Source organism: Mirounga angustirostris, unplaced genomic scaffold (genome assembly GCF_029215605.1).
Source record: "Mirounga angustirostris isolate CCGP_5_RB_7025 unplaced genomic scaffold, mMirAng1.0.hap1 SCAF_11, whole genome shotgun sequence".
Taxonomy (NCBI): domain Eukaryota; kingdom Metazoa; phylum Chordata; class Mammalia; order Carnivora; family Phocidae; genus Mirounga; species Mirounga angustirostris.
Genome location: NW_026991719.1, coordinates 54977927 through 55004098, shown reverse-complemented (window position 1 = coordinate 55004098; position 26172 = coordinate 54977927). Strand labels below are relative to the sequence as shown.

The 26172-nt window shown below is 38.8% G+C and overlaps 1 protein-coding gene across 4 annotated transcripts in view; it reads left to right on the top strand.

Moving 5' to 3' along the window:
• Positions 1–26172, top strand: part of OPHN1 (oligophrenin 1) — a 729824-nt gene that overhangs the window by 170390 nt on the left and 533262 nt on the right. For all 4 annotated transcript variants that reach the window (XM_064574174.1, XM_064574172.1, XM_064574171.1 and 1 more), the window contains exon 3: positions 6379–6474. In XM_064574174.1, the coding sequence (XP_064430244.1) occupies positions 6379–6474 (96 nt within the window). The remainder of the gene's footprint in view (positions 1–6378; positions 6475–26172) is intronic.

Here is a 26172-nt window from a genome sequence, read left to right as displayed (position 1 = left end):
CTAATATAACATTGTATCTCAGAAATGCTTTACTAAAAAGATTTTATTTTTTTAATTTAATTTAATTTTATTAGGTAATGCTGGTCACCATACAATACATCATTAGTTTTTGATGTAGTGATCCATGCTTCACTGTTTTCTTATAACACCCAGTGCTCCATGCAGTATGTGCCCTCCTTAATACCCATCACCAGGCTAATGCATCCCCCCACCCCCTTCCCCTCTAAAACACTCAGTTTGTTTCTCAGAGTCCAGAGTCTCTCATGGTTCATCTCTCTCTCCAATTTCCCCCTCTTCATTTTTCCCTTCCTTCTCCTAATGTCCTCCATGCTATTCCTTATGTTCCACAAATAAGTGAAACCCTATGATAATTGACTTTCTTTGCTTGACTTATTTCACTTAGCATAATCTCCAGTCCCATCCATGTTGATGTAAAAAAGTTGGGTATTCATCCTTTCTGATGGCTGAGTCATATTCCATTGTATATATGGACCACATGTTCTTGATCCATTCATCTGTTGAAGGGCATCTCGGCTCTTTCTACCATTTGGATATTGCGGACATTGCTGCTATGAACATTGGGGGGCATATGGCCCTTCTTTTCACTACGTCTGTATCTTTGTGGTAAATACCCAGGAGTGCAATTGCTGGGTCATAGGGTAGCTCTATTTTTAAATTTTTGAGGCACCTCCACACTGTTTTCCAAAGTGGCTGTACCAACGTGCATTCCCACCGACAGTGTAAGGGGGTTCCCCTTACTCCACAACCTCTCCAACATTTGTTGTTTCTTGCCTTGTCAATTTTTGCCATTCTTACTGGTCTAAGGTGGTATCTCAGTGTGGTTTTGATTTGAAATGCCCTGATGACTAATGATGATGAACACTTTTTCATGTGTCTGTTAGCCATCTGTATGTCTTCTTTGGAGAAGTATCTGTTCGTGTCTTCTGCCCATTTTTTGACTTATTTGTTTTTTGGGTGTTGAGTTTGAGAAGTTCTTTATAGGTCTTGGAAATCAGCCCTTTGTAGTGTCATTTGCAAATATCTTCTCCCATTCTGTGGGTTGCCTCTTTGTTTTGTTGACTGTTTCCTTTGCTGTGCAGAAGCTTTTTCTCTTGATGAAGCCCCAAAGTTCATTTTTGCTTTTGTTTCACTAGGTTTTGGAGATGTATCTTGAAAGAAGTTGCTGTGCGCAATTTCAACGAAGTTACTGCCTTTGTTCTCGAACTCTAGGATTTTGATGGATTTCTGTCTCACGCTGAGGTCTTTCATCCACTTTGAGTTTATCTTTGTGAATGGTGTTAGAGAATGGTCGAGATTCATTCTTCTGCATGTGGCTGTCCAATTTTCCCAGCACCATTTATTGAAGAGACTGTCTTTTTTCCATTGCATGTTTTTTCCTGCTTTGTCAAAGATTATTTGACCATAGAGTTGAGGGTCCATATCTGGGCTCTGTGTTCTCTTCCATTGGTCTGTATGTCTGTTTTTGTGCCAGTACCATGCTGTTTTGCTGATCACAGCTTTGTAGTTTAGGTTGAAATCAGGCAACGTGATGCCCTCAGCTTTGTTTTGCTTTTTCAACATTTCCTTGGCGATTCCAGGTCTTTTCTGATTCCATACAAATTTTAGGTTGGTTTGTTCCAGCACGTTGAAAAATGTCATTGGAATTTTGATCGGGATGGCATTGAAGGTATAGATTGCTCCGGGTAGCTTAGACATTTTAACAGTGTTTATTCTTCCGATCCATGAGCATGGAATATTTTTCCATCTTTTTGTGTCTTCTTCAATTTCTTTCATGAGTGTTCTGTAGTTCTTAGAGTATAGATTCTTTACCTCTTTGTTTAGGTTTATTCTGAGGTATCTTATGGTTTTTGGTGCTATTGTAAATTGACTCATTTCTCTAATTACTCTTTCTACAGTTGCATTGTTAGTGTATAAGAAAGCAACTGATTTCTGTGCTGTCATTTTGTGTCCTGCCACATTACTGAATTGCTGTATGAGTTCTAGTAATTTGGTGGTGGAGTCTTTTGGGTTTTCCACATAAAGTATCATGTCGTTGCGAAAAGAGAGAGTTTGACTTCTTCTTTGTCAATTTGAATACCTTTTATTTCTTTTTGTTGTCTGATTGCTGTTGCTAGGACTTCTAGTACTATGTTGAACAATAGTGACGAGAGTCCACATCTTTGATGTGTTTCTGATCTTCAGGGAAAGGCTCTTACCTTTTCCCCATTGAGGATGATATTCACTGTGGGTTTTTCATAGATGGATTTTATGAACTTGAGGAATGTTTCCTCTATCCCTGTACTCTGCAGAGTTTTAATCAGGAAAGAATGTTGTATTTTGTCAAATGCTTTTTCTGCATCAAGTGAGAGGACCATATGGTTCTTCTCCCTCCTCTTGTTAATGTGTTTTATCACTCTGATTGATTTGCGAATGTTGAACCACCCTTGCATCCCGGGGATAAATCCCACTTGGTCGTGGTGGATGAACCTTTTAATGTATTGTTGGATCCTATTAGCTAGGATTTTGTTGAGGATTTTGGAATCCATATTCATCAGGGATATCGGTCTGAAATGTTCTCCTTTTTGATGGGGTCTTTGCCTGGTTTGGGGATTAAGGTAATGCTGGCCTCATAGAATGAGTTTGGAAGTTTTCCTTCTGTTTCTATTTTTTGAAACAGCTTCAGTAGAATAGGTATTATTTCTTCTTTGAATGTTTGGTAGAATTCCCCCAAGAAATCCATCAGGCCCTGGACTCTTGTTTTTTGGGAGGTTTTTGATCACTGCTTCAATCTCATTGCTGGTTATTGGCCTATTCAGGTTGTCAGTTTCTTCCTGTTTCAGTGTTGGCAGTTTATAGGTTTCCAGGAAGGCCTCCATGTCATCCAGATTGCTCAGTTTATTGGCATAGGGTTGTTGATAATATTTTCTAATAATTGTTTCTATTCCCTTGGTGTTAGTCATGATCTCTCCCCTGTCATTCATCATTTTATTAATTTGGGTCCTTTCTCTTTTCTTTTGGATAAGTCTGGCCAGTGGTTTATCCATCTTATTAATTCTTTCAAAGAACCACCTTCCGGTTTCGTTGATCTGATCTACTGTGTTTCTGGTTTCTAATTCATTGATTTCTGCTCTAATTTTAATTATTTCTCTTCTAATGTGTGTCTTAGGCATCGTTTGTTGCTTTTTCTCTAGTTCTGTAAGGTGTAGAGTTAGTTGGTAATTTGACCATTTTTTGTACGTTTTAAGGTTCACTTTCAACTAATCCTGTAACCCATAACCATGTAAAAACCATTACGTATTTACCCAAGGTAAATGAAAATACATGTCTTAGAAAGATTGATATATGAATGTTTAATGTTCTTCACAATAGTGAAAAACTGGAAACAGCACAATGTCCATAAATAGGTGAATGAATGAATTATGGTATATTTATATAATGGAATCTACTCAGCAAAAAAAAAAAATGAATTACAGGTCAATTAATTTCTAAGATTTTGTGAAGACCAAAGTAATTTGGATATAAGAGTATGTTCCATATGATTCCATAGACAATAATAGTGATAATAAGTAAATTGGTTTCTATACAACATTAATTACCTGACTAGTCTTGTTTTAATTTACCTTTTTCCCAGAAAGCTTCAGTTGCGTAAGAAATACTATCCTGCTACACTGTAGAATGAGTGAGTGAAAAACACTATAAAAGACAGATGAATATGAATGTGGTGTAGAGATAACCCTCAAAGATAGCTTGAACACCTATGAGATAGAGGCTTGGTCGAAAGGGATGCAGAAGTATTAGGAAAGATAAAATAACGATGCAATAGAGTGATGCAGTAAATTTTATTTTGATTAGGAAATAAGTGCCCCATAGATAACAAGGATTGCTATGTTATCTATTGATTCTTTGGAGTCCAAAAGTTACCCAACTCATTTATCTGAAATATAGGACTCATTCCTGACACTCTTCTTATTAGTACAGAGGCCATTTATATGAGACCTTCTTTTGATCAAGAGCTGCAAATTTATGCTTGTTCATATTTGTGAATGTGATTTGTTTGCATTGTCTTATTTTTTATTTGTTTATTTATAAGGTAAGTATAGGAATGCCTATCTTTGTGTATTCAAGAGGAGTAAATGAGAGTGCTTATGGAAAGTCCTTCGTAAACTTTTTCAAGCTCTGTGCAAATGTAAAGTAGTGTTTTCAATCAGGCCTGAGGTCTGGAGAAGTTGGTGCAAATAATGAAAATGGGAATGAATGCAACTTCTTTCTTACCCCATGCTTTTACTTACAAAATAATATAAATGTAAAAAATCATAATATTTGTGGTTTCTGAAATGTTCAAATAGTTCTAAAAGAGGAGTGATTATTAAGTGTACCTTGTTTGTATTAAGAAAAAACTGAAGGAATCCAGGTATTTGTGAAAGGTCAATATAATGAATATTCTTATTTAATTTCCCTGAGTGACACAGAAAGCACATGGGGGAATTCTGAGCTTGTCCTTTTCTGCTACTGGCCAAGGAGGCCAGAGGAAAGTGATTGTTTTCCAGCCATGGAGCCAGTTTTGTGTTCTCTTTATGATGACATATGGAAAACAGGGTGTGCATGTTCTTCTTACATTTATGTGTACCAGATTTGATGTAGAAAATGTTACTCCAAAGTGTGGAAATTTGAGAAGGCATGGTAAGTTGGTCTGTAGTCCCTACTCTTTGTCAAACCTTTCTTCTTCTTTTTTAAAAGATTTATTTGAGAGAGTGTGAGCGAGTGGGGGGAGGAGCTGAGAGAGACAGAGATTCTCAAGCTGACTCCCCGCTGAGCACGGATCCTGACACAGGGCTCAATCCCAGTACCCATGAGATCATGACCCGGGGCAAAATCATGAGTCAGATGCCTAACTAGCTGCGCCACTGCTCCTCTCCTCTTCTTCTTTCTCCTCCTTCTCCTCTTCCTCCTCCCCCTTCTCTTCCTCCTCCTTCTCTTCTGCTTCTCCTCCTCCTCTCCCTGGCTCCTCCTCACCAGTGATGTGTTTAAAGGGTCAAGGATCTAAATACTGAAAATAAGCTCTTCTGTAAATGTGATGTAGGCAAGAGGACAATAAAATTCTAGGCAGGTTAATCTTTTCCAACCCAATGTCTGAACATGTTCTGTTGTGTTTGTGCCTAACCGTCTTAGCTTTTTATTGAAAGGAATAGATGTTATTGTTTGCATTGTCTCCCTTTCTGTTAGTCTGAGAGTAAAAACTCTCATAAGGCTATGTATCTGATAGATGTGAAAGTGGAGGAGGATGAAGATATGGAGTTAAAGAAGAAATAGGAAAAGGGAAGCAAAAATAACCAAAAGTTTGAGCGTCCCTAGAAGATAGTCTAATGTGTTACTTTAGTTAGTGGGAGGAGTGCCCCTTAAACTTTAAAGGACGTATGAAGTATATGAAAATGCAGTTTCTGATTCTGTAAGTCTGCAGTTTGACCTGGGAATGTGTATTTCCGTAAAGCTCCCTGGTGATGATGATTCTGCTCTGAGAACCACTCAGAGTAGCAAGGCTGGAGAGTTTGGCTGTACCTTTTGGTGAAGGTCATATTTTAAAAATTTCACTAAAGATAATTTGTCAAAAGGCTAGCTAAATGTGATTTAGTTTTATACGTTCATTAGACTTTCATATAATAAAATTCAAAATTATTCACCAAAAATAAAAGCATTTGTCTGGGCATACCACCCTGAAGTTTTTCATTAATTGCCTCCCTAGTTCAGGTCCCTTGCTGAAAACTATGTGAACAATTTGTTCTCCTGCCAGATAGTATCCTAACCCAGGCTGCCATATGGTTAATGTGTAAAATGTCTAGGTTGTGCCTGTGTTGCCATGGAAAAGGCCCTGGAGAAACAGACAGACCATCTGGCTTCTACTTTTGATACTGCTGACTAGCTCAGGGACTTTGAGTACCATAGCTCTAAAATTCAGCTATTTTTTTCCTTTGTGGAATGATTGTGGGTATTTGTTTGGTGAGAGGTGAGAAAGCATTTAGTTAGTGCCCGTAATTGGTGCTCAATTAATGCTTAAAGAGCCTCTTTAGGAGTAAAACTAAGTAATTTTAAGTCTTACAGGCTTTGGGTAGGAGGGGTCAGAGAGGACAGGAATTGAGATTAAAACATGTCCTATAACTTAAAAGAAGGACTTCACCATGCTGCTCTCCTTCCTCTTTAATGGTTTTAGTTGCTTAAATCTTGTACTGAAGTTCTGATCTTTTGTTTAACTTTATTAAATGCAAGTTGCTAACTACTGGGAGAACTTCCTTTTGCTTTTCTTCTATCAGCCTTATCTGAAATGAGTAAATCCGTTAAAGGACAGCAGTCTTGACCATTTCTTCTGTTGCTCTTACTTTGCAGATTATTCTTCAGCTGTTCAGAAATTTTCTCAGACACTTCAGTCCTTTCAGTTTGATTTTATTGGAGACACTCTGACTGATGACGAGATTAACATTGGTAAGTCTTCAGCTACATGTGGCCTTGTGCCTCTGAAGGCAGTTCTGAAACTCCTCGGTTTTTGGATACAGGGAACCTGGGCATCTTCATCCTCTGTGGTCTAGTGTCAAGATCATAGGAGGCTGCTTAAGAAGGGTAAAGAAACATTGTCTCCCAGTCCCCTTCCCCTCTCAAACCAAAGCAACAGGAAGATAGCCCTTAAGCCTCCACTGAGGCCTTTGACTTAGTCAATCTGTAGGGAACTTTTTCTTTAAAGAATCTAATACATGAAAATAGATATTTTTGTAAAATATCAATTAAAGAGTGATTTTTTTAAAAAAAATTCCAAAATGATTTAGAGTAACAGTCCTCCAAGGAATAATCTCCTCTAGAATGTTTAAAAGTAACATCTATATATGTCCAGCTTTTCAGACAACAGGACATTTGACATCTCTCTTGGGAACTGAATTTAACAAGTCACTCTATGAGCTGTGTGATCTCGGACAGATACTTCCTTTTTCTGAGCCTTAGTCTTATCATCTATAAAATGTGTTTAATATTAATATCAAGAATGTTACCAGGAAGAGATTGAATAGTGGACGTTAAAGAACTTTGTATTAGTTGTTATGAAGTTATAGTAGTGTCAGCAAACTATGGCCCTTGGGCCAAATCTTGCCTGCCACCTTTTTTTGGTAAAGTTTTGTTGGAACACAGCCACATATATTCGTTTAAATATGGTCTAAGGGAAAAAAATATTGTCTAAGGGTACTTTTGTTGTAGGACAACAACATTGAGTAGAAGTGGCAGAGACTGGATGGCTTTCAAAGCCTAAAATACCTGCTCTGGTCATTTAAGAAAAAGTTCAGTAACCAGTGAGCTAAAGAATTAGTGTAAAGCATTTGCTAGACAAGAACACTGAATCACAGAACTATTGTGAATAATTTAATGTCAGTGAAACAAGTTAGTTACAAGGTTGTATTTATGAACCCCGGCATTAAAATATGAAAATGTATTATTATTTAATGGTCATTGTAGTAAATATGAATAATATATAAAAGTATAAAATTACCTATGATAGTAAGATATTCCATCACAGAAACAATGTATTAGATGGTATTAGCATGTTATATTTTAGCTGTCTTTTGTACATGTATCTCTTATGTGTATGCAATTTAGTTCATGCAAAATACATAATTTTATCTTTTTAACCTAACAGTTTATCATCATCAGCTTCTGATATCATTTAAAATTCTTTGTAAGTTTCATGGGGGAGCAAGGACATTGTTTTTATTCACTGTTATTTCCCCAACATGTAGAGGGTGCCTAGCATATAGTAGATACTCAGCACATGTTTGTTGAGTAAATAAATAATGGATGAATTCAGATCTCTTTATTATAGGAGCCATAGTTTATATGATATTCAACTGTTTAGCTTATTTCCAATTTTTCACTCTTATAAATAATACTGCAATGAATACTTCTATGAGACTAAGATTGATGACTGTTTTGGTAAATGTGGTAGTTTAACTAATGAGGCACACATTTGCATTTAGATTATTTATTCACTCCACTTCGTTTTAATTTTACAGATCTATTTTTGTTTAAGGGCATGACTTATTTAAAAGTTAATATCATGAGCTCTAGAGTCAGATAGCCCAAATTTGAACTCCAGCTTTGGAACTTATTATCTATGTAATCTGGGGAGGTGGCTTTCCCTTTTTTGAGTGTTAATTTTTCTCATCTTTGAAATAGGGTTGAGATGATCAATGCCAAGTGTGCACAGTGCCTAAATATATGTTAACTGTTTAGTCATTGTTAATATAAGACTTGATTTCTTTGTACTCTGCAATGGACTAAGTGTTTCTGTGTCCCTCCCAAAATTCATATGTTGAAATTCTAACCCCTGATATGATGGTATCAAGAGCTGGAGTCTTTGGGAGGTAATTAGGTCATGAAAGTGGAACCCCTCATGGATGGGATTAGTGCCCTCATAAAAGAGACACCAGAGGACTCTTTTACCCTCCTTCCATCACGTGAGGATACACAAGAAGTTGTCAGTCTAGAACCTTGAAGAGCGCTCACCAGAACCTAACTATGCTGACACTCTGATCTCAGACTTCAGCCTCCAGAACTGTGAGAAATAAATTTCTGTGGTTTATAAGCCACCCAGTCTATAGTATTTTGTTATAGCATCCTAAACTTAGTAAGACAGAAAGAAATTGGTACTGAGAAGTCGGGGTGTTCTGTACCAAATACCTAAAAATGTGGAAGTAGCTTTGGAACTGAGTAATGGGAAGAAGCTGCAAAAGTTTGGAGGTGCATGCTAAGAAAAGCCTAGATTGTCATGAATGGAATTTTTTTTTTAAAGATTTATTTATTTATTTGAGAGAGCGAGAATGAGAGAGAGTACATGAGAGGGGGGAGGGTCAGAGGGAGAAGCAGGCTCCTCGCTGAGCAGGGAGCCCGATGCGGGACTCGATCCCGGGACTCCAGGATCATGACCTGAGCCGAAGGCAGTTGCTTAACCAACTGAGCCACCCAGGCGCCCTGTCTTGAATGGAATTTTAAAGGCAATTGTGGTGAGAGCTCAGAAAGAAAAAAGGCGAGCCATAGAGAAAGTTTCCATGAAGAACATGTTATTAGACAATGGAGAAAAGCAATCCTTGTTATAAAGTAGGCAAAGAACTTGGCTGAACTGTGTTTGCATTCTAGTGTTCTGTAGGAGGTAGTGCTTTCTGACTGAAAAAATTGAATATTTGGCTGAGGAAATTTCTAAGCAAAGTGTTAAAAGAATGGCTTGGTTCCCCCTGTTTCTACCAAAAGCTGAGAGGAGAAAAATGAAGATGGAATTATTAAACAAAATGGAACCAGAACTTCAAGATTTGGACACTTCTCTGCCTGTCCACGTTACAAAAAATGACAGTGTGTTTGGAAGAGAACACCAAGGGTGTGGTGGACTGACCATTGCATAAGGAGATCAATGTGGGTGTGAACCATGGAACAGAAGCCAGGAATAGAGATGGGATTATATGAGCAGAAACACTACCAGCTGGGACTATAGGAAACAAAAATGGGACAAAATGAAGGAAGACTGACTTCTTAGACCCTATTAGACCAGACCATATAGCTATTTGGCTATGAACATGCACTATTTTTCAAAGACAAGAGAAGAAGGACTCTGAAGCCAATGCTGAGATCATCAGGGCTGCCACTTCCATCACATGCGTAGAGTGCAGAGGCCCTGGAGCCTCCCCCTAGATTTGAAAGGGTGAGACCAATGCCCAAGGAGCTGTAAGGGGTGGGCCCACTGAGGGTACAACACCCATCTTACCGTAAATGTCAACAAGTGCTGTTTAGGAAAAAGGTGTGTGAGTTTGAGCGTGATGGCTTATAAACAAAAATAAAAATAGCGCCGCCCCCTCCACCCCCCCCACCCCCCCCGCTATTGATGCCAGGTTCTTGTGGGTGTTTGTGAACTCCATTTAAGCTGCTTGCTGTGACACAGCTTCTTAATGTATGCTTTACAACAACACTTTAACTCAGTTGCCATTTGCCTACCATCTCCAGAAACTCATAGTTACCATCTGATCATTGCCTTTAGGGATGATGACTTATGAATTGACCTTTCTTGATGGGGACTGAAAAAAGATTTTGAGGTGTTAATTGGCCTGTCATAGTCATTGTCCTTGTTGAATGTGTCATTTTGAGAACTGGGATTTGTGGTGGTAGTGAGAAGAACAACCAGTGCTCCAGCAGTTTAAGGTAAGGCTCTTTAGAGGCTTTGAGAGGAAATATTAGACACCCTACTGGGAGGGCATTGTTGGGAAACATTTCCTTTGGAAGCTGAGACAGGAGAGTGTGCCATACCCTCCAATTGCCAAGATTACTGGCCCAGAGTAGGTAGATCTTCTGTTTAACTGGAAAAATTGGTAAAAGTACAGTTATGATAGAATTTTGGGTTGAGATTTAGATTTCACATTATATGTGAAGAGAGCCTTGCAGTTCTTTTCATAATGCATTTTTCATGATGGCTGCAAAATGTGACTCAGTACCATTAACCCCCTTGTAGATACCAGTTGTCTAAACAGAGATGGTAGTGATTCCTAGAGGATGTGAGTCAAAACCTGAGGCTTCTTTGGAGAGCCCCTTCCCTTGATCATCAGTGCTAGTAACTAACTTGTGTAGTCTGTGTCTAATCGGGACAAGTGGGAGAAAGTGTCTTACTGCCCTGATGATGACATTTGTCCCTGCTCTAGACCAAGACATCTGTGCCTTCAATTGGCATTGCCTGGCTTTTTCTCTACCTCTGTAGCTCAGTAACCAAAGGAAATCTCAGGAGTTTGGGTAGTTTTGTGTATACTTCAGATTTATTAGCTATGGGATCTTAGCAACATTACCTAAGCTTTTTGGGCCTCTGTTTTCCTCCTCTGTAAAGCAGTAAGTATAATCTATTTCATAAGACTGTGAGGGGTAAATCAGATAAATACATACACCAGAGGGTATATGTAAATCATTAGGCTCAGTGTCTGACTTATGATTGGTGCTCAGTATTTCATAGTTGTTACCAGAAAGGTGGTAGAACCTAAGTTTTGGAAAATTTCAGTTTGAAATTATACTTCCTGAATAACTGCAAAAGAAAGTGTAAAATAAACTGTTAATATTCTAGGAACCTTAAAGAGTATCTAGCTTAGTTATTCCTAATATATGTCACAGTGATCTGAAGCTCTTATTGATCCAGAGTCTCAGGACCTCTCTTAGATCAAATGAATCAGAATCTCTGTAGTGGAGCCCAGGGCCCTGATTTCTACACAGTCATCATAAAATCCGTGAGCATTTTGGAACCCCATGTCAGTTTTCAGGGTTTTTCAAACTGTTCCTTGGATCCTCAATTTCTCCTATCCACCAATGCTCAAATGAAGCATGTAAGAACTTACTTGAAAAATTGAATTTCCAGATTAAAAAATAAGCTGGTACTTTCACAGGTGCTTACCAAGTACCAGGTCTTTAAGCACTTTACATAAACTGATGAGAGAGGAGCAGGGAGACAGTGACAGAGAGAGGTGTGTGCGCGTGCACACACACACACACACACATAGCAAGAGAGGGAGGGAGGGAGGGAGAAAATGAGAATATACTAAGCTAGTTTACCAACCTCTCCACCACCACTCCTGCCAATTCTACAGATAGGGAAACTGATGTCCAGAGTTGGGCTAGTGATTGTTGAAGGTAGTGCCAGATTTATTGCTAGAACCAAGGTCTCCTAAAGCCCAATTGATTTATTGAACTAATTTTTATTGAGCACCTGCCATGAACCCTGCCCTCATGGAGCTTCCATTCAGGTAAGTTTTAGGAAGAAGTATAGGCAAATAACTTCCTATATCATTGCAGTACCAGGAGCAAGAAAGATGGGTGCTTCCCACGTAGGCTTCAGAGAACCTCCTTACTCTTTTCTTAGGAACCCTGCTATTGTATTTGTTCATTAGTAAATAGGTAGAAAGTGTCCATTAAGTGCCATAGACTGGGGATTCAGAGACACAATGAATCTCCCTGCCCTTGAGGATCTCATAGTCTATTAAAGGAGGCAGATGAGTATACAGACAATTGCAAGACAATATAAAAAGTGCTATGATAGAGGTAGGCACACAGTAGCTCCTATTCCACACTGGTGAGGGGGGGTGGAGAGAGAGAGACAGACAGATGGGGAGAATAAACAAGGAAGGCTTCTCAGAGAAATGATACCTAAGTTAGATGCAGGGCTAGGGTGAGGCAAGCGAGGATGCTAGGGCTGCAATTTAAGAAAGCACTTATTCTCAGGTTCATGCAAAGTGCAGGTGGGCACCAGAGCGTGAGTGCCCCCTAAATTTTGCACCATAAGTGCCTCACTTGCCTCTCTCCTGTCCTGGTCCTGATCTGAGTTGAATTTCTAAAGGATGAATGAGAATTAAGAAAAGACAACAGAGAAAACAAATATACAAATTGAGGGGAGTAAGATTATCTTTCTTGAAACTGGAAGTCACTGATTGTGACTGGAAAAAGTGGGGAAGGAGTCAGAGATTAAGACCTGAGAGGTTGCATAAAGGCTAAATTAGAGTCTTGGCAGGTGATGAAAATGAGCAAAGCAGACTGTATATAGGATGACAATTGATATTCTATCTCTGTTACTTGGTAATGAGAGGTAGAGCTTGTGACAAACAGAAAAAGACATGCTCCATCTAAGAGCAGCATCCTTGAATGGGCTCCAGTGATTGTTGCTATCTAAAAATATGGGCCTATATTGCCAGAATCTCCTATTTTTTCCCAGAAAGTGATACCCAGATACTTTATGCACAGTATTAAGTGTCAGCAGTTAAGTCAAAAACACTATGCGAACCAAACAAAACATACCTGTTGGCCAAATACAGTACATGGGTTCGTGATGCTGATGCCTGGGTTAGACAGTGAGGGGCCTGGAATACCTCATGAAATATTTTGGATTGTATCCTGAAGTTTATGGGGAGTAATACACAAATGGGAAAAGATCAGGAAGGGGAGACCTAGGCAGATTCCCAAAAGTTTTGACTTAATCTTAAAAACTCTGGTGGACCTCACTGGAGAACCTTATATATACATATATTTTTCTTTTCGAGTTTTTATTTAAATTCCATTTAACATACAGTGTACTATTAGTTTCAGGTATGGAATTTAGTGATTCATCACTTACAGATAACACCCAGTGCTCATTGCAAGTGCCCTCTGTAATATCCATCACCCATCTAACCCATCCCCCTGCCCATCTCCCCTCCAGCAACCCTCAGTTTTTTCTCTATAGTTAAGAGTCTGTTTTCTGGTTTGCCTCTCTCTCTTTTTTTCCCTGTGTTTATCTCTTTTGTTTCTTAAATTCCACATATGAGTGAAATCATACGCTATTTGTCTTTTTCTGACTGACTTATTTCGCTTAGCATAACACACTCTAGCTCTATCCACATCATTGCAAATGTCAAGATTTCATTCTTTTTAGAGCCAAGTAATATTCCATTGTGTGAGTGTGAGTGTGTGTGTGTGTGTATGGGGTATATGATGTTTTCTTGTTCTTTCTTTTGGGATGAATTCTTTTGTCTTGGCATTTTGTCTAGGTTGGCTTTATGAAGATGAGGTTGTGTAATGTCCAGGGCCTGGTGCTTCCGGCTCTAGTGTGTACTGTGTGCATTTTGCTGTTGTGTTTTGGCTGCTCTATCCCTTAGATCAGTCTTCTACAGCGGTTCTCCTTGTCGGCAGTGGGCAGTGTTTGGTTCTTGGCCAGAGTGCGGCAAATTTTAAGTTAGGTGTGTTCTGTTCTGCTTTTTATTTATTTATTTATTTTTAAGATTTTTATTTATTTATTTGACAGAGAGAGCTAGCGAGAGCAGGAACACAAGCAGGGGGAGTGGGAGAGGAGGAAGCAGGCTTCCCGCCGAGCAGGGAGCCCGATGCGGGGCTCGATCCCGGGACTCCGGGATCATGACCTGAGCCGAAGGCAGACGCTTAACGACTGAGCCACCCAGGTGCCCTGTTCTGCTTTTTAAATGAGACCTGATGCTATTTCCTCTAGAACTGAAGCTTTGCAGAACTCAGTGGTCACTAGACATGGTGCATTTGGAGATGTGTGCTTTTCTTCTTGGGCCTGCTGTGCTGGTCCTTAGGCACGCTTTCCTGAGAAAAGCAGTACGAGCCGAGTGCAGGGGGGTGAGGCTTGATGTAAGCAGGTTAGGCAGCCAGTGCTGGTGTTGTGCTGTTTACTGACGTTCCTTTATGCCGAGGAGCAGGGGAGGGAAATGGCACCAGCCAGTTCCTTTGTCTCTAGAGAGTGGAGTCTTTGCTTGCTACTATCAGCAAAGCCCTCCCAAAAGAGCGAATAATTTCCCCTCATGTGTCCCAGGTGTTTTTCAAATTGTTTTTACACTGTGTCTGGGTTGTTTGCCTGCCTGGACCAGCACAGTTCACTTTGGGCTCTATCCCAGTCAAGCCAGCTGACTTTTAAGACTCTATACTTTGGGGACCTGGTGTGGCAGGGATCAGCATTGGTCTTCTGCGCTGGTCTTCTGGGGTCCTGCCATGCCGGGACTGATGCAGTTTTGACCCAGAAGGGCAGTCATGACAGAGCACGGGGGCATGGGACTTGGAGCAAAGCAGGCTAAACGGCCAGTGTCTAGGTTAGGCACCTTTAGTAGGTGTGTCTGCACCTCTGCTGAGCGGTGGGGAAGTGAAATGGCGCCAGCTGGCTCTTTTGTTCCTGGAGAGGCAATGCCACCTCTCACAGATGCGCTTCAAAAAGAGGGAACAGTCCCTTCCAACGTGTCTTAGGTGATCCTCAGGTCATGCCATCTGACCCCAGGTTACCTGCCTGCCATCTGTCTAGGAGTAGGGCAGCACCCTCAGGGCTCTATCCCAGCCATACTGTGGAGCTCTAAAACTCCAGTCGTGGAGCCCCACTGGTTGCCAAATCTGACAAAAATGTCAGCTCCTCTCGATTTCCCAGCCATTTGCTTTGAGGAAGTGCTCTCCTTGTGTGATCCCCTGTGCATTCCTCTCTTGCCTTTTTCCGCATTTGGGTCTCCATCCCCTTTGTAGCACCTGAGATCTGTTTCTCCCCCAAACCATGTCTCTGCCAAGAACCTTATATTTTAACCCTGAGTTTCAGTCTTGTCATCACTAAGCGGGGTATCCATTGGGTGAACCTTGGTAGCATAGTCCTCTTTTGTGCACCTGGCTTGTTACCTCTTTCCCAGAAGATGGCACCTATTAAGTTTTAGCAGGTTTGTTTATGCCTAGAGAAACAAAAAACAGTGTTGTAAAATCGCAGACTACAAATTACATTTCCACTCTAGTCATCCTAACATTTTTGAAGAAACTCCTTTGTGGACCAGGCAGATTGACTTAAGGTCAAACTTGCAGGTAGAAAATTCCATCAACCACCAATTACTGCTTTCTGGGAGCAGATAGCTCAGATAAAGTTCAACATTGTCATTCCCCCCTCCTCAGCCCCCGTACGTTTAATCAACATGGATATTATTCATTGCTGAAAACTCACAGCCAGTCATAAATCACCCGATTAGAAAGGAATTAGTGTCTTGAGGACTTTTCTTGATTTTTTTTTTCTGTAAAACTGATTGGATCATTTTTTGAGAGGGGGGTGGCAAAAGTCAGTTTTTTTTAGCGTCAGGCATCTTAAAAGAAGAGGGATACCTAAAGTGAAAAAGAGAAATACTAATATCAAAGTGTATATTAAAGAAAAGAGCCAGGAGTTAAACCCTGAAGTTCCAGTGGTTTCTAAGAGGTCAGTGGGGAAAAATCTATCAACTGTACTGTACCACTCCTGGAGTTTCTTGAGGATACCAAGCTGGGTGTCAGTGCTTTAGATGACATTGTCCACAGACTTGGCTACCATGCATATAAGGGCATACATAAACTGAACATTTCACCAGGCTTTCTTAATCCAGACAGTGTCTTCTCCAGGGAGAGTCTAGCTCAATGCATGGTCTCCTGTTGTGGTGAGCCCTTAGAAGTTTATACCAAGTTATCAGGCTTTATTTCACAGGTCTTCAGATCTTGGGGAAAGGGCCAGTTGTAAGGCAACCTGGAATCTTTATAGGAAACTGGGCTGTCAGGTTTTAGTTCTTCATGAGTCTGAGTCATATGAGAGGGGGAAAATTGGAATTGTTAGTTTGGAGGATTATAACTAGATATTAAAGGAAATGGAAAGGATTGAAAATTTGGTATTTACAAACTGGGCAAGATAGCAGGATCCAATCTGATTTACAGATAGGTACCAAAACAGTTTTTTTGACAGAGAAGGGGAGAAAGCCAATGAAATCTTAACCAGGCAAGATAGAATTTGCATGCTCATAAATTACCCACAGTTAACAAGAGATGCAAAAGCTCAACTAACTCAAAGACAAAAAACAGGGCAAAACCGATAATCCATAAGGGTGTGCTATGCATCGTTATCCATTAAAACAAAATTTCTCTCTTTTGATCAAAGTTCATCTCAAAGATTAATTTTTTTCAAAAATAAATTACTCTTTTTTTTTTCAAAGATAAATTACTCTTGATCAAAAAATAAGGCTAGTCTTACTAGATTTGGCCTAATTATTTATATAGTTGCAACCAAGTTGGTAATTTGCCATATGGGTCTATTTGAGTTTGCTTTGCCAGAAGTTTTCATAAAGAATCTCAGGTGGATTTTTAGAAGTCTCTTGAGGCTAAGAAGTCAATCTAAGTATTAAATCTACCAGATTTCACCTGTACTACCTATAAATTTGGGTGAATTCCTTTCTTCTCTAGATCCCTACAAATATCCAAAAGTGTTTGGGCCTGCCAGGAAGAGACTTTCCTACTCACTTATAAGGCTGGAAACTATGTAATCAGGTATCAGCCTGGTTTCCCCAAGAGGGCTTTGTATGCATTGGCTCTATAAAGTCAACCTTTCCTCCTTAAACATATCTGGTCCCATATATCTGATTCAATGACCATCATGTTCAGTTATGTCATTTCAGGCAAGGCTTTGGTTGCATAACCAGTGTTTTCAATCCTGTCCTGATAACAAAGAGTTCAGACTGTCATTAAACCTATGCAAATAATTATATTTTCTTGGAAATAAGAATATTTAATATGAATTTCTGAATCATGCAGAGATTTTGGAAGAGAGAATAAGATATTTAGAAATTTCATTTTTATAAAAGCATAATCCACTGATTGTTATGACTTATAGATAGCTTATGAAATAAGAGAAATGTGTTCCTTATATTTCCAAAAATAGAATATTATATCATCAATAATATTCTGAACAAAACCCTCAGTCATCCTTCATCAGTTTACTTAGTCCTAAGAAATTAATTCTTGTTCCATTTGACTGTGCATTAACAGCCACATTAACTCACCTGATTCTTGATTAGAGTTCTTGAAATCCTGACTCAGTTCACTGGTATAACCTCAAAGTTCTTTAAAAAATGCTATCAGAAGCATGTACATAGAAGTACTGGTACAGCCCTTTTCCAGGGGGTTCTGAGAAAATTCTTCTTTGTTAACAGTGAAGTATCCTGGCCTGTAGCCCACTGCCAGTGTTTTCTTGGATGCATCAATTTAAAATATAAAATATTATAGATGAGAAAAAGATTTAAATGGCTGTAGCTTACTACTAATCATTTTCAAAAGTGAAAGATCTGATGAGAGTTCATTACAAGAAATATAATGCAACTGACAAAGACAGGGTTGTCTCTGTGACATTCAAAACAAGATAAAAGTCAATCTAAGAAAAGTTTTTACACAAAATACAAACATAATGGTTTCTATTTTCAAGGAGTGGGTATTACATGTCATTTATAAAAATGAATGAATACAATCTTTACAAGGGAAAAAATCTCCAGATATAATGTAATAATACTGACATAATATACCAATCATATAGTTAGAATATACCAAGAATAAATCAAGAATATCAGGTAAAGAGAATTAATAATCTGGAATAGGTCCTTAACATCTGTATATTGATAAGGTAGCATAGATAAGTGATGTAAGTCTTCAGTTGAAACCACTGACTTGACAATGCTGATTTCATATTGTAGAAGTAATGTGGCAATCAAATTAACATTAACAAAGAAGTTAAAACTAGTAACACTATACTGTTGTCTAATATCAGGGAAGGCAGCGCCAGGACTCCGATAAATAGAAACAAATCGTGGACAGGGAGGGCATTGGCAGTTCTCTAGGAACTTTCTGTTCATTATACAATATGTGAAGCATGTATATTGTAACATTTAATGCATACAAATTTAAATTAGGGAAGGCTAAGCATTTCTTCAGTTTTGACAGTGCTTTCTGTGCAACACCGATGATAAAACCAAAAGCACTGAAGCTGTGCACTGGACAGTTAAAGATGTGGTGTATTCAGATTATTGCCACAGGGAGAAACTTTGTTAATAAGGAGCATTTCAAAGAAAGGAAACGTGGGGGATTATAGGGGTAAGTAAACAAGGGAGCCATCTGTGAGTCTTATGGGAGTCACGAGGAAGGACGAAGATGGGTCTTATGTTTGAAGACAAGATGGTCCTTTTCTAGTTTAGCTGTTTTACAGAATACGAAAGGGTGAGGCATGTCTTAACAGTTGCTGCTTTCCTGGAGCCCAGGGCTCAGATAAAGTTCAACATTTACCTGAATGTTGACATTTAACTTCTCTATGTTAAGACAGAATATGAATAGCTGTCATTTGCTGAGTAGCTACTATGTGCAAAATGCTTTGCTTGCATTATCTAATTTTCAGAGCAATTCTAAGGAGATAGACAGGCTAATGGAGGTTAAAAAACTTGCCCAGGATAATATAGCTAATAATTAGCTTAAGTGGGATTTAAAATCAGTTCTTGATTTGCAAGTTTATACATATATGCTTTCCACTCAACACATCACAATTATTTTGATGTATAAACCAATCCTTTTCTTTGGTCTAAGCATAATTTTCTATTCATAGTTATGATCATATTTTATGTACACTTTTTATGTACTATTTTTGTATTCTTTTTTCATATAGTGTTTCACCTTAAGCGTTTTGTCATGTTTATAAAATGTGTACTGCTCCCTTTTAATGGCTGTAGTAATAGTCCATTAAGTAGATGTACTTAATCATTCCTCAGTCATTGGACATTTCGTTTACAGTTGTTCATTATCATTAATAATGTTGAATGCCTACCTTTGGGCATCAAGGTTTCTTTCTCTGTATTCAGGATTAGTTTTTAGGTGTGGTTTCCTAGAAATGAATTTACTGGCTAAAAGAGTATAAACAGTTTTAAGCCTTTTGATCCATATTGTCAGCCTTCATTGGAAATTTACAACCCTTTTGGATGACAGGATATAATAGTTAGGAAATTCACTTGACCTTGCTAAACCTCAGTTTTCTTATTAATAAAAAGGTTATCATGAATAAGACATGAGAAGCATCTAGCATAATGTCTTTCCTTTCCTTTCCCTTAACTTTTTGCTCTTTCTCCCTTGAAATTTTCTAGGGATAATTTTTTCTGGACTCTCATTTTATTTTATTTTATTTTATTTCTTTATTTCTTTATTTTTTAAAGATTTTATTTATTTATTTGAGACAGAGAGAATGAGAGACAGAGAGCATGAGAGGGAGGAGGGTCAGAGGGAGAAGCAGACTCCCTGCCGAGCAGGGAGCCCGATGTGGGACTCGATCCCGGGACTCCAGGATCATGACCTGAGCCGAAGGCAGTCGCCCAACCAACTGAGCCACCCAGGCGCCCTGGACTCTCATTTTAATACTCTGGGACCAGCAGACATTACTGAAGAGTATTTGTTGGGGGAGGTCATCGAGAAGGTGTGACCTCTGCACCCATGAGCTGGATCCTGGCAGTTGGAGGCTTGTGTCCCCCACCCCTGTCCTACTTGCCTTCTCTGCTCCCTGAGGCTGCCAAAAGGATATGGCCTTAAGATAGTGAAGGGGTTGCTAAGACCATTTAGATGGTATATGTGATTGAACCAAGTTAAGATCTCTATAAAAACTTTTAAGATGTGGTAGGTGGGTGCAGATATCTACTCATCTTACTGTCACCCAAGACAAACCTTGCATGTACGTTTCCTTTGCCTATTTAAACTATCACCTACTAATCTTTCTTCAGTCTGTCCCTGACCTCTGCTTATGGGGACCAATTTCATATTACACCTGGGAGGCTCCCTAGGAATTTGCAAGCCAACAATATTGCAGTCAATTTTCTAAGCTATTTTTTGTAGTGAGGAGGGCAGGGGATATTGTTGACAGTGGTGGTGGTGACACTGGTGGTTATGCAGGTCTGTCTTCTTTTTCCAGCCAGTTCTGTTTTATTATTGAAGTATACTTGACACGAATGTTATATTAGTTTCATGTTTACAACATAGTGATTCAACAACTCTATATGTTATGCTATGCTCATCTCAAGTATGATGACCACCATACAACACGATTACAGTATCACTGACTGTATTTCCTATGCTGTACTTTTATTCCCATGCCTTATTCCCCTTCACCCATTTTGTCTATGCTCTCACCCCCATCCCCTCAGCCAATAGTTTGTCCTCTGTAATTATGGGTCTGATTCTGCTCTTTTGCTTATTAGTTTGTCTTATTCTTTTAGATTGCACATATAAGTGAAATCATATGGTATTTGTCTTTCTTTGTCTTAGTTCACTTAGCATAATATCCTCTAGATTATCCTCTAGATCCATCCATGTTGTTGCAAATGGCAAGAGCTCATTCTTTTTTATAATTGAGTAATATCCGTGTGTGTGTGTGTGTGTGTGTGTGTGTGTATGTATCACATCTTCTTTATCCATTCATCTATCAGTGGACACTTGGGTTGCTTCCATATCTTGACTATTGTAAATAATGCTGCAATAAACACAGGGGTGCATATATCTTTTCATATTAGTGTTTTTGTTTTCTTTTGGTAAATACCCAGTAGGGGAATTACTGGATCATTTGGTATTTCTATTTTTTTTAATTTAAATTTTAATTTAATTTAAAAATTTTTTTTATTGTTATGTTAATCCCCATACATTACATCATTAGTTTTAGATGAAGTGTTGCATGATTCATTGTTTGTGCATAACACCCAGTGCTCCATACAGAACGTGCCCTCCTCAATACCCATCACCAGGCTAACCCATCCTCCCACCACCCTCCCCTCTAGAACCCTCAGTTTGTTTTTCAGAGTCCATCATCTCTCATGGTTCGTCTACCCCTCCGATTTCCCCCCCTTCATTCTTCCCCTTCTGCTACATTCTTCTTTTTTTTTCCTTTCTTAACATATATTGCATTATTTGTTTCAGAGGTACAGATCTGAGATTCAACAGTCTTGCACAATTCACAGTGCTTACCAGAGCACATACCCTCCCCAGTGTCCATCACCCAGTCACCCCATCCCTCCCCCCCCACCCCCCACTCCAGCAACCCTCAGTTTGTTTCCTGAGATCAAGAATTCCTCATATCAGTGAGGTCACATGATACATGTCTTTCTTTCTTTCTTTTTTTTTTTTTAAAGATTTTATTTATTTATTTATTTGAGAGAGAGAGAGAGAGAGAGAGAGAAACAGCATGAGAGGGGATAGGGTCAGAGGGAGAAGCAGGCTCCCTGCTGAGCCGGGAGCCCGATGTGGGACTCGATCCCAGGACTCCGGGATCATGACCTGAGCCGAAGGCAGTCGCTTAACCAACTGAGCCACCCACGCGCCCGATACATGTCTTTCTCTGTTTGACTTATTTCGCTCAGCATAATACCCTCCAGTTCCATCCACGTCGTTGCAAATGGCAAGATCTCATTTCTTTTGATGGCTGCATAATATTCCATTGTATATATATACACCACACCTTCTTTATCCATTCATCTGTCCATGGACATCTTGGCTCTTTCCACAGTTTGGCTATTGTGGACGTTGCTGCTATAAACATGTAGCAGGAGGAGAAGAATGAAGGGGGGGAAATCGGAGGGGTAGACGAACCATGAGAGATGATGGACTCTGAAAAACAAACTGAGGGTTCTAGAGGGGAGGGTGGTGGGAGGATGGGTTAGCCTGGTGATGGGTATTGAGGAGGGCACGTTCTGCATGGAGCACTGGTTTTGATTTGGATTTCCCTGATGCCGAGTGATATTGAGCACTTTTGGAGTCCATCAAAATCCTAAAGGAGAACACAGGCAGCAACCTCTTCGACCTCAGCTGCATGTCCCCCTTCTCTTGATGTCCAAGAGATTAAGGCTTATGTTTGTTTTTTTTTTTTAGGTATTTTTATGGTTTTAATTCTCACATTTAGGTCTTTAATTCATTTTGAGTTTATTTTTGTATATGGTGTAATAAAGTTTCTTTCTTTTGCATGTAGCTGTCCAGTTTTCCCAACACTATTTATTGAAAAGACTATCTTTCCCCATTGTATATTGTTGCCTCCTTCCTTGTAGATTAACTGACCATGTAATTATGGGTTTACTTTTGGGCTGTCTATCCTGTTCCATTGATCTATGTTCTATTTTTGTGTCCACACTATATTGTTCTGGGTACTATAGCTTTGTAATAATATATCTTGAAATCTGGGAGTGTGATACCTCTATCTTTGTCCTTCTTTCTTAAGATTGATTTGTCTATTTGGTCTTTTGTGGTTCCATATGAATTTTAGGATTGTTGTAGTTCTGTAAAAAATGCTGTTGGTATTTTGATGGGGATTGCGTTGAATCTGTAGATTGCTTTGAGTAGAATGGGCATTTTATTTTATTTTATTTATTTATTTTTAAAAGATTTTATTTATTTGAGAGCGAGAATGAGAGAGAGAGAGAGAGCATGAGAGGGGGAGGGTCAGAGGGAGAAGCAGACTCCCTGCCGAGCAGGGAGCCCGATGTGGGACTCGATCCTGGGACTCCAGGATCATGACCTGAGCCGAAGGCAGTTGCTTAACCAACTGAGCCACCCAGGCGCCCCAGAATGGGCATTTTATTAGTATTAATTTTTCCAGTGTATGAGAATGGTGTATCTTTTCCTTTGTGTCATCTTCAATTTCTTTGATCAGTGTCTTGTAGTTTTCAGAGTATAGGTCTTTCACCTCCTTGGTTAAGTTTATTCCTAGGCATGTATTCTTTTTGGTGCAATTGCAAATGAAATTGTTTTCTTAATTTCTCTTTCTGCTACTTTGTTATATGTATTGAGAAATAAAACTGATTTCTGTATATTAATTTAACTAATTTCTTTATCCTGCAACTTTACTGAAATCATTCATTAGTTCTAACAGTTTTTTGGTGGAGCCTTTAGAGTTTTCTGTATACTGTCATGTCACCTGCAAATAGTGACACTTTACTTCTTCCTTTCCAGTTTAGATGCCTTTTATTTCTTTGTCTTGTAAGACTTCCAACACTATGTGAATGAAAGTGGTCAGTGGCCATCCTTGTTTCTGGTCTTAGAAGGAAAGTTTCAGTTTTTTGTCATCGAGTGTGATATTAGCTAAGGGTTTGTCATATATGGCCTTTATTATGTTGAGGTATGTTTTCTCTAAACCTCCTTTGTTGAAAGTTATATGATGAATGGATGTTGTATTTTTTCAACTGCTTTTTCTGTATCCATTGAGATGATTATATGGTTTTCATCCTAGGTATCACATTTATTGATTTGTGAAAGTTGAGCATCCTTGCATCCGTGGAATAAATTCCATTTGATGTTAATAATCCTTTTAATGTATTGTTGAATTTGTTCAACAAGCTAATATATTTTTTTAAGATTTTATTTATTTGAGAGAGAGACTGTGTGTACAAGTTAATATTTTGTTAAGGATCTTTGCATCTATGTTCATCAGGGATATTGCCCTGTAGTTTTCTTTTTTTCATAATGCCATTGTTTGGTTTTGATATCAAGGTAATGCTGACCTTGTGGAATGAATTTGGAAACTTTCCTTCCAATCTCTTTTTTTGGAATAGTTTGAAAAGAATGAGTATTATCTCTTATTTTACTGTTTGTTAGAATTAATCTGTGAAAACTTCTGGTCCTGGATTTTTGTTTGTTGGGAGTTTTTTGATTAGCGATTCAGTTTTGTTCCTAGTAATCGGTTTATTCAAGTGTTCTTTTTAAAAAATTATTCTTAACATATATTGTATTTGTTACAGGGGTACAGGTCTGTGATTCATCAGTCTTACGCAACACACAGCACTCACCACAACACATAGCCTCCCCAGGGTCCATCACCCAGCCGCCCCATCCCCCCCACCCCCCTCCCCTCCAGCAACCCTCAGTTTGTTTCCTGAGATTAAGAGTCTCTTATGGTTTGTCTCCCTCTCTGGTTATTCAGGTGTTCTATGTTTTAATTGACTTTTGGAAGATTGTATGTTTTTAGGAATTTATCCATTTCTTGGTTGTCCAGTCCAGACCAGTTTATTGGTATATAATTTTTCATAATATTGTCTTATAATCCTTTTTATATTTCTTTTTTTAAAGATTTTATTTATTTACTTGACAATGAGAGAGAGAGAAAGCGCACAAGTAGGCAGAGAGGCAGGCAGGGGGAGAGGAAGAAGTAGGCTCCCCGCTGAGCAGAGAGCCAGATGGATGCTCCCAGGACCCTGGGATCATGACCTGAGCTGAAGGCAGATGCTTAACCAACTGAGCCACCCAGGCACCCCCTTTTTATATTTCTGATTTCAGTTGTATTTCTCCTCTTTCGTTCCTGATTTTATTAATTTGAGTCTTATTTTTTCTTTTTTTTTAAAAGATTTTGTTTATTTATTTGAGAGAGAGAATGAGATAGAGAGCGTGAGAGGGGGGAGGGTCAGAGGGAGAAGCAGACTCCCCACTGAGCAGAGAGCCCGATGCGGGACTCAATCCCAGGACTCCAGGATCATGACCTGAGCCAAAGGCAGTCGCTTAACCAACTGAGCCACCCAGGCGCCCCATCTCTTATCAATTTTGTTCATCTTTTCAAAGAAGCAGTTCTTGGTTTCATTGATCTTTTAAGTTTTTTTAGCCTCTATTTCATTTATTTCTACTCCAAGCTTTATTATTTCCTTTCTTCTAGTAACTTTGTGCTTTGCTTGTTCTTGTCCTCATTCCCTTAGGTGTAAGGTTAGATTGTTTATTTGAGGTTTGTCTTTTTGAGGTAGGCTTGTATCACTATAAACATCTAAAGTAATTATAGGTATATACTTGTTGTCATTTTATTAATTTATTAATTTCTTTCTGATTGTTTTTGTAGTTTCCTCTGTTCCCTCTGTTCTTCTTTTGCTCCCTCCCCTTGTGGCTTGATGGCTTTCTTTGGTGTTATGGTTGGATTCCTTTCTGTTTATTTTTTGTGTATCTATTGTAGGTTTTTTTAATTTGTGCCATTTCTGCTGAAAATTCAGTTGATGGCCTTTTGGGGGTTTCCCTTGTATATAGCTGTTTGCTTTTCTCTTGTTGCTTTTAAGATTCTGTCTTTATCTTTAATCTTTGACATTTTAAGTATTGTGGATAATCCCATCTTACTGTGACTTTAAAAAAAAAAATAACCCTAAACAGCCATTTGCAGGGTTAGCTATTAGAAGATACTCTAATGACCCATAATATTTGGTTAAAAATGTATCAGTAAGAGGTCTTATAGAACTTCATATCTCAATGCCAGAAATAACCATTGCCTGGACCTCCTGTTTTAGTTCTTGAAGGATTTTTCAACTCAGTATAGACATGAGCAAAGAATAGTGAATATGAGACCTTTTGAAGAACTGAAAACATCATTTGGGGTGGCAATTACACAGAGAAAAGTATGTGACATGGATATTTCGGCTGTGACAGGAGTCACATTATTATCTTACAGTGATTAGAGCATTGAATTCATGATCCCTCTGACTGGGCAGCTAACTGTGTGACCTTGACAGTTCCCATCTTTGGACTCTAGTCTCCTTATGACTCAATCAAGGTAGTTGGACTAAAATAGTTAATATGTAAAGTCTGAGCCTTTCCCATAGTAGGTGACCAGAATGCAAAAAATATCTTTACTTTTTGCTTGTTGACATATACCTCGGTGGACTTTAAAAGTCTTCTGGTCACCTAATAAATAAATTTATAAGATCTTTTAGAGGCCAGCAATTGAACAAATGGTTTTCCTCGATTCAATTACTGAATTTTAAATTGATTCAACAATCACAGAATTCTTTTTAATTGAAAGTAAGGATCAGAAAGCTCTGACCTGGTTACCTCCGTGGGAATGGTTGAGAAATGACCTCT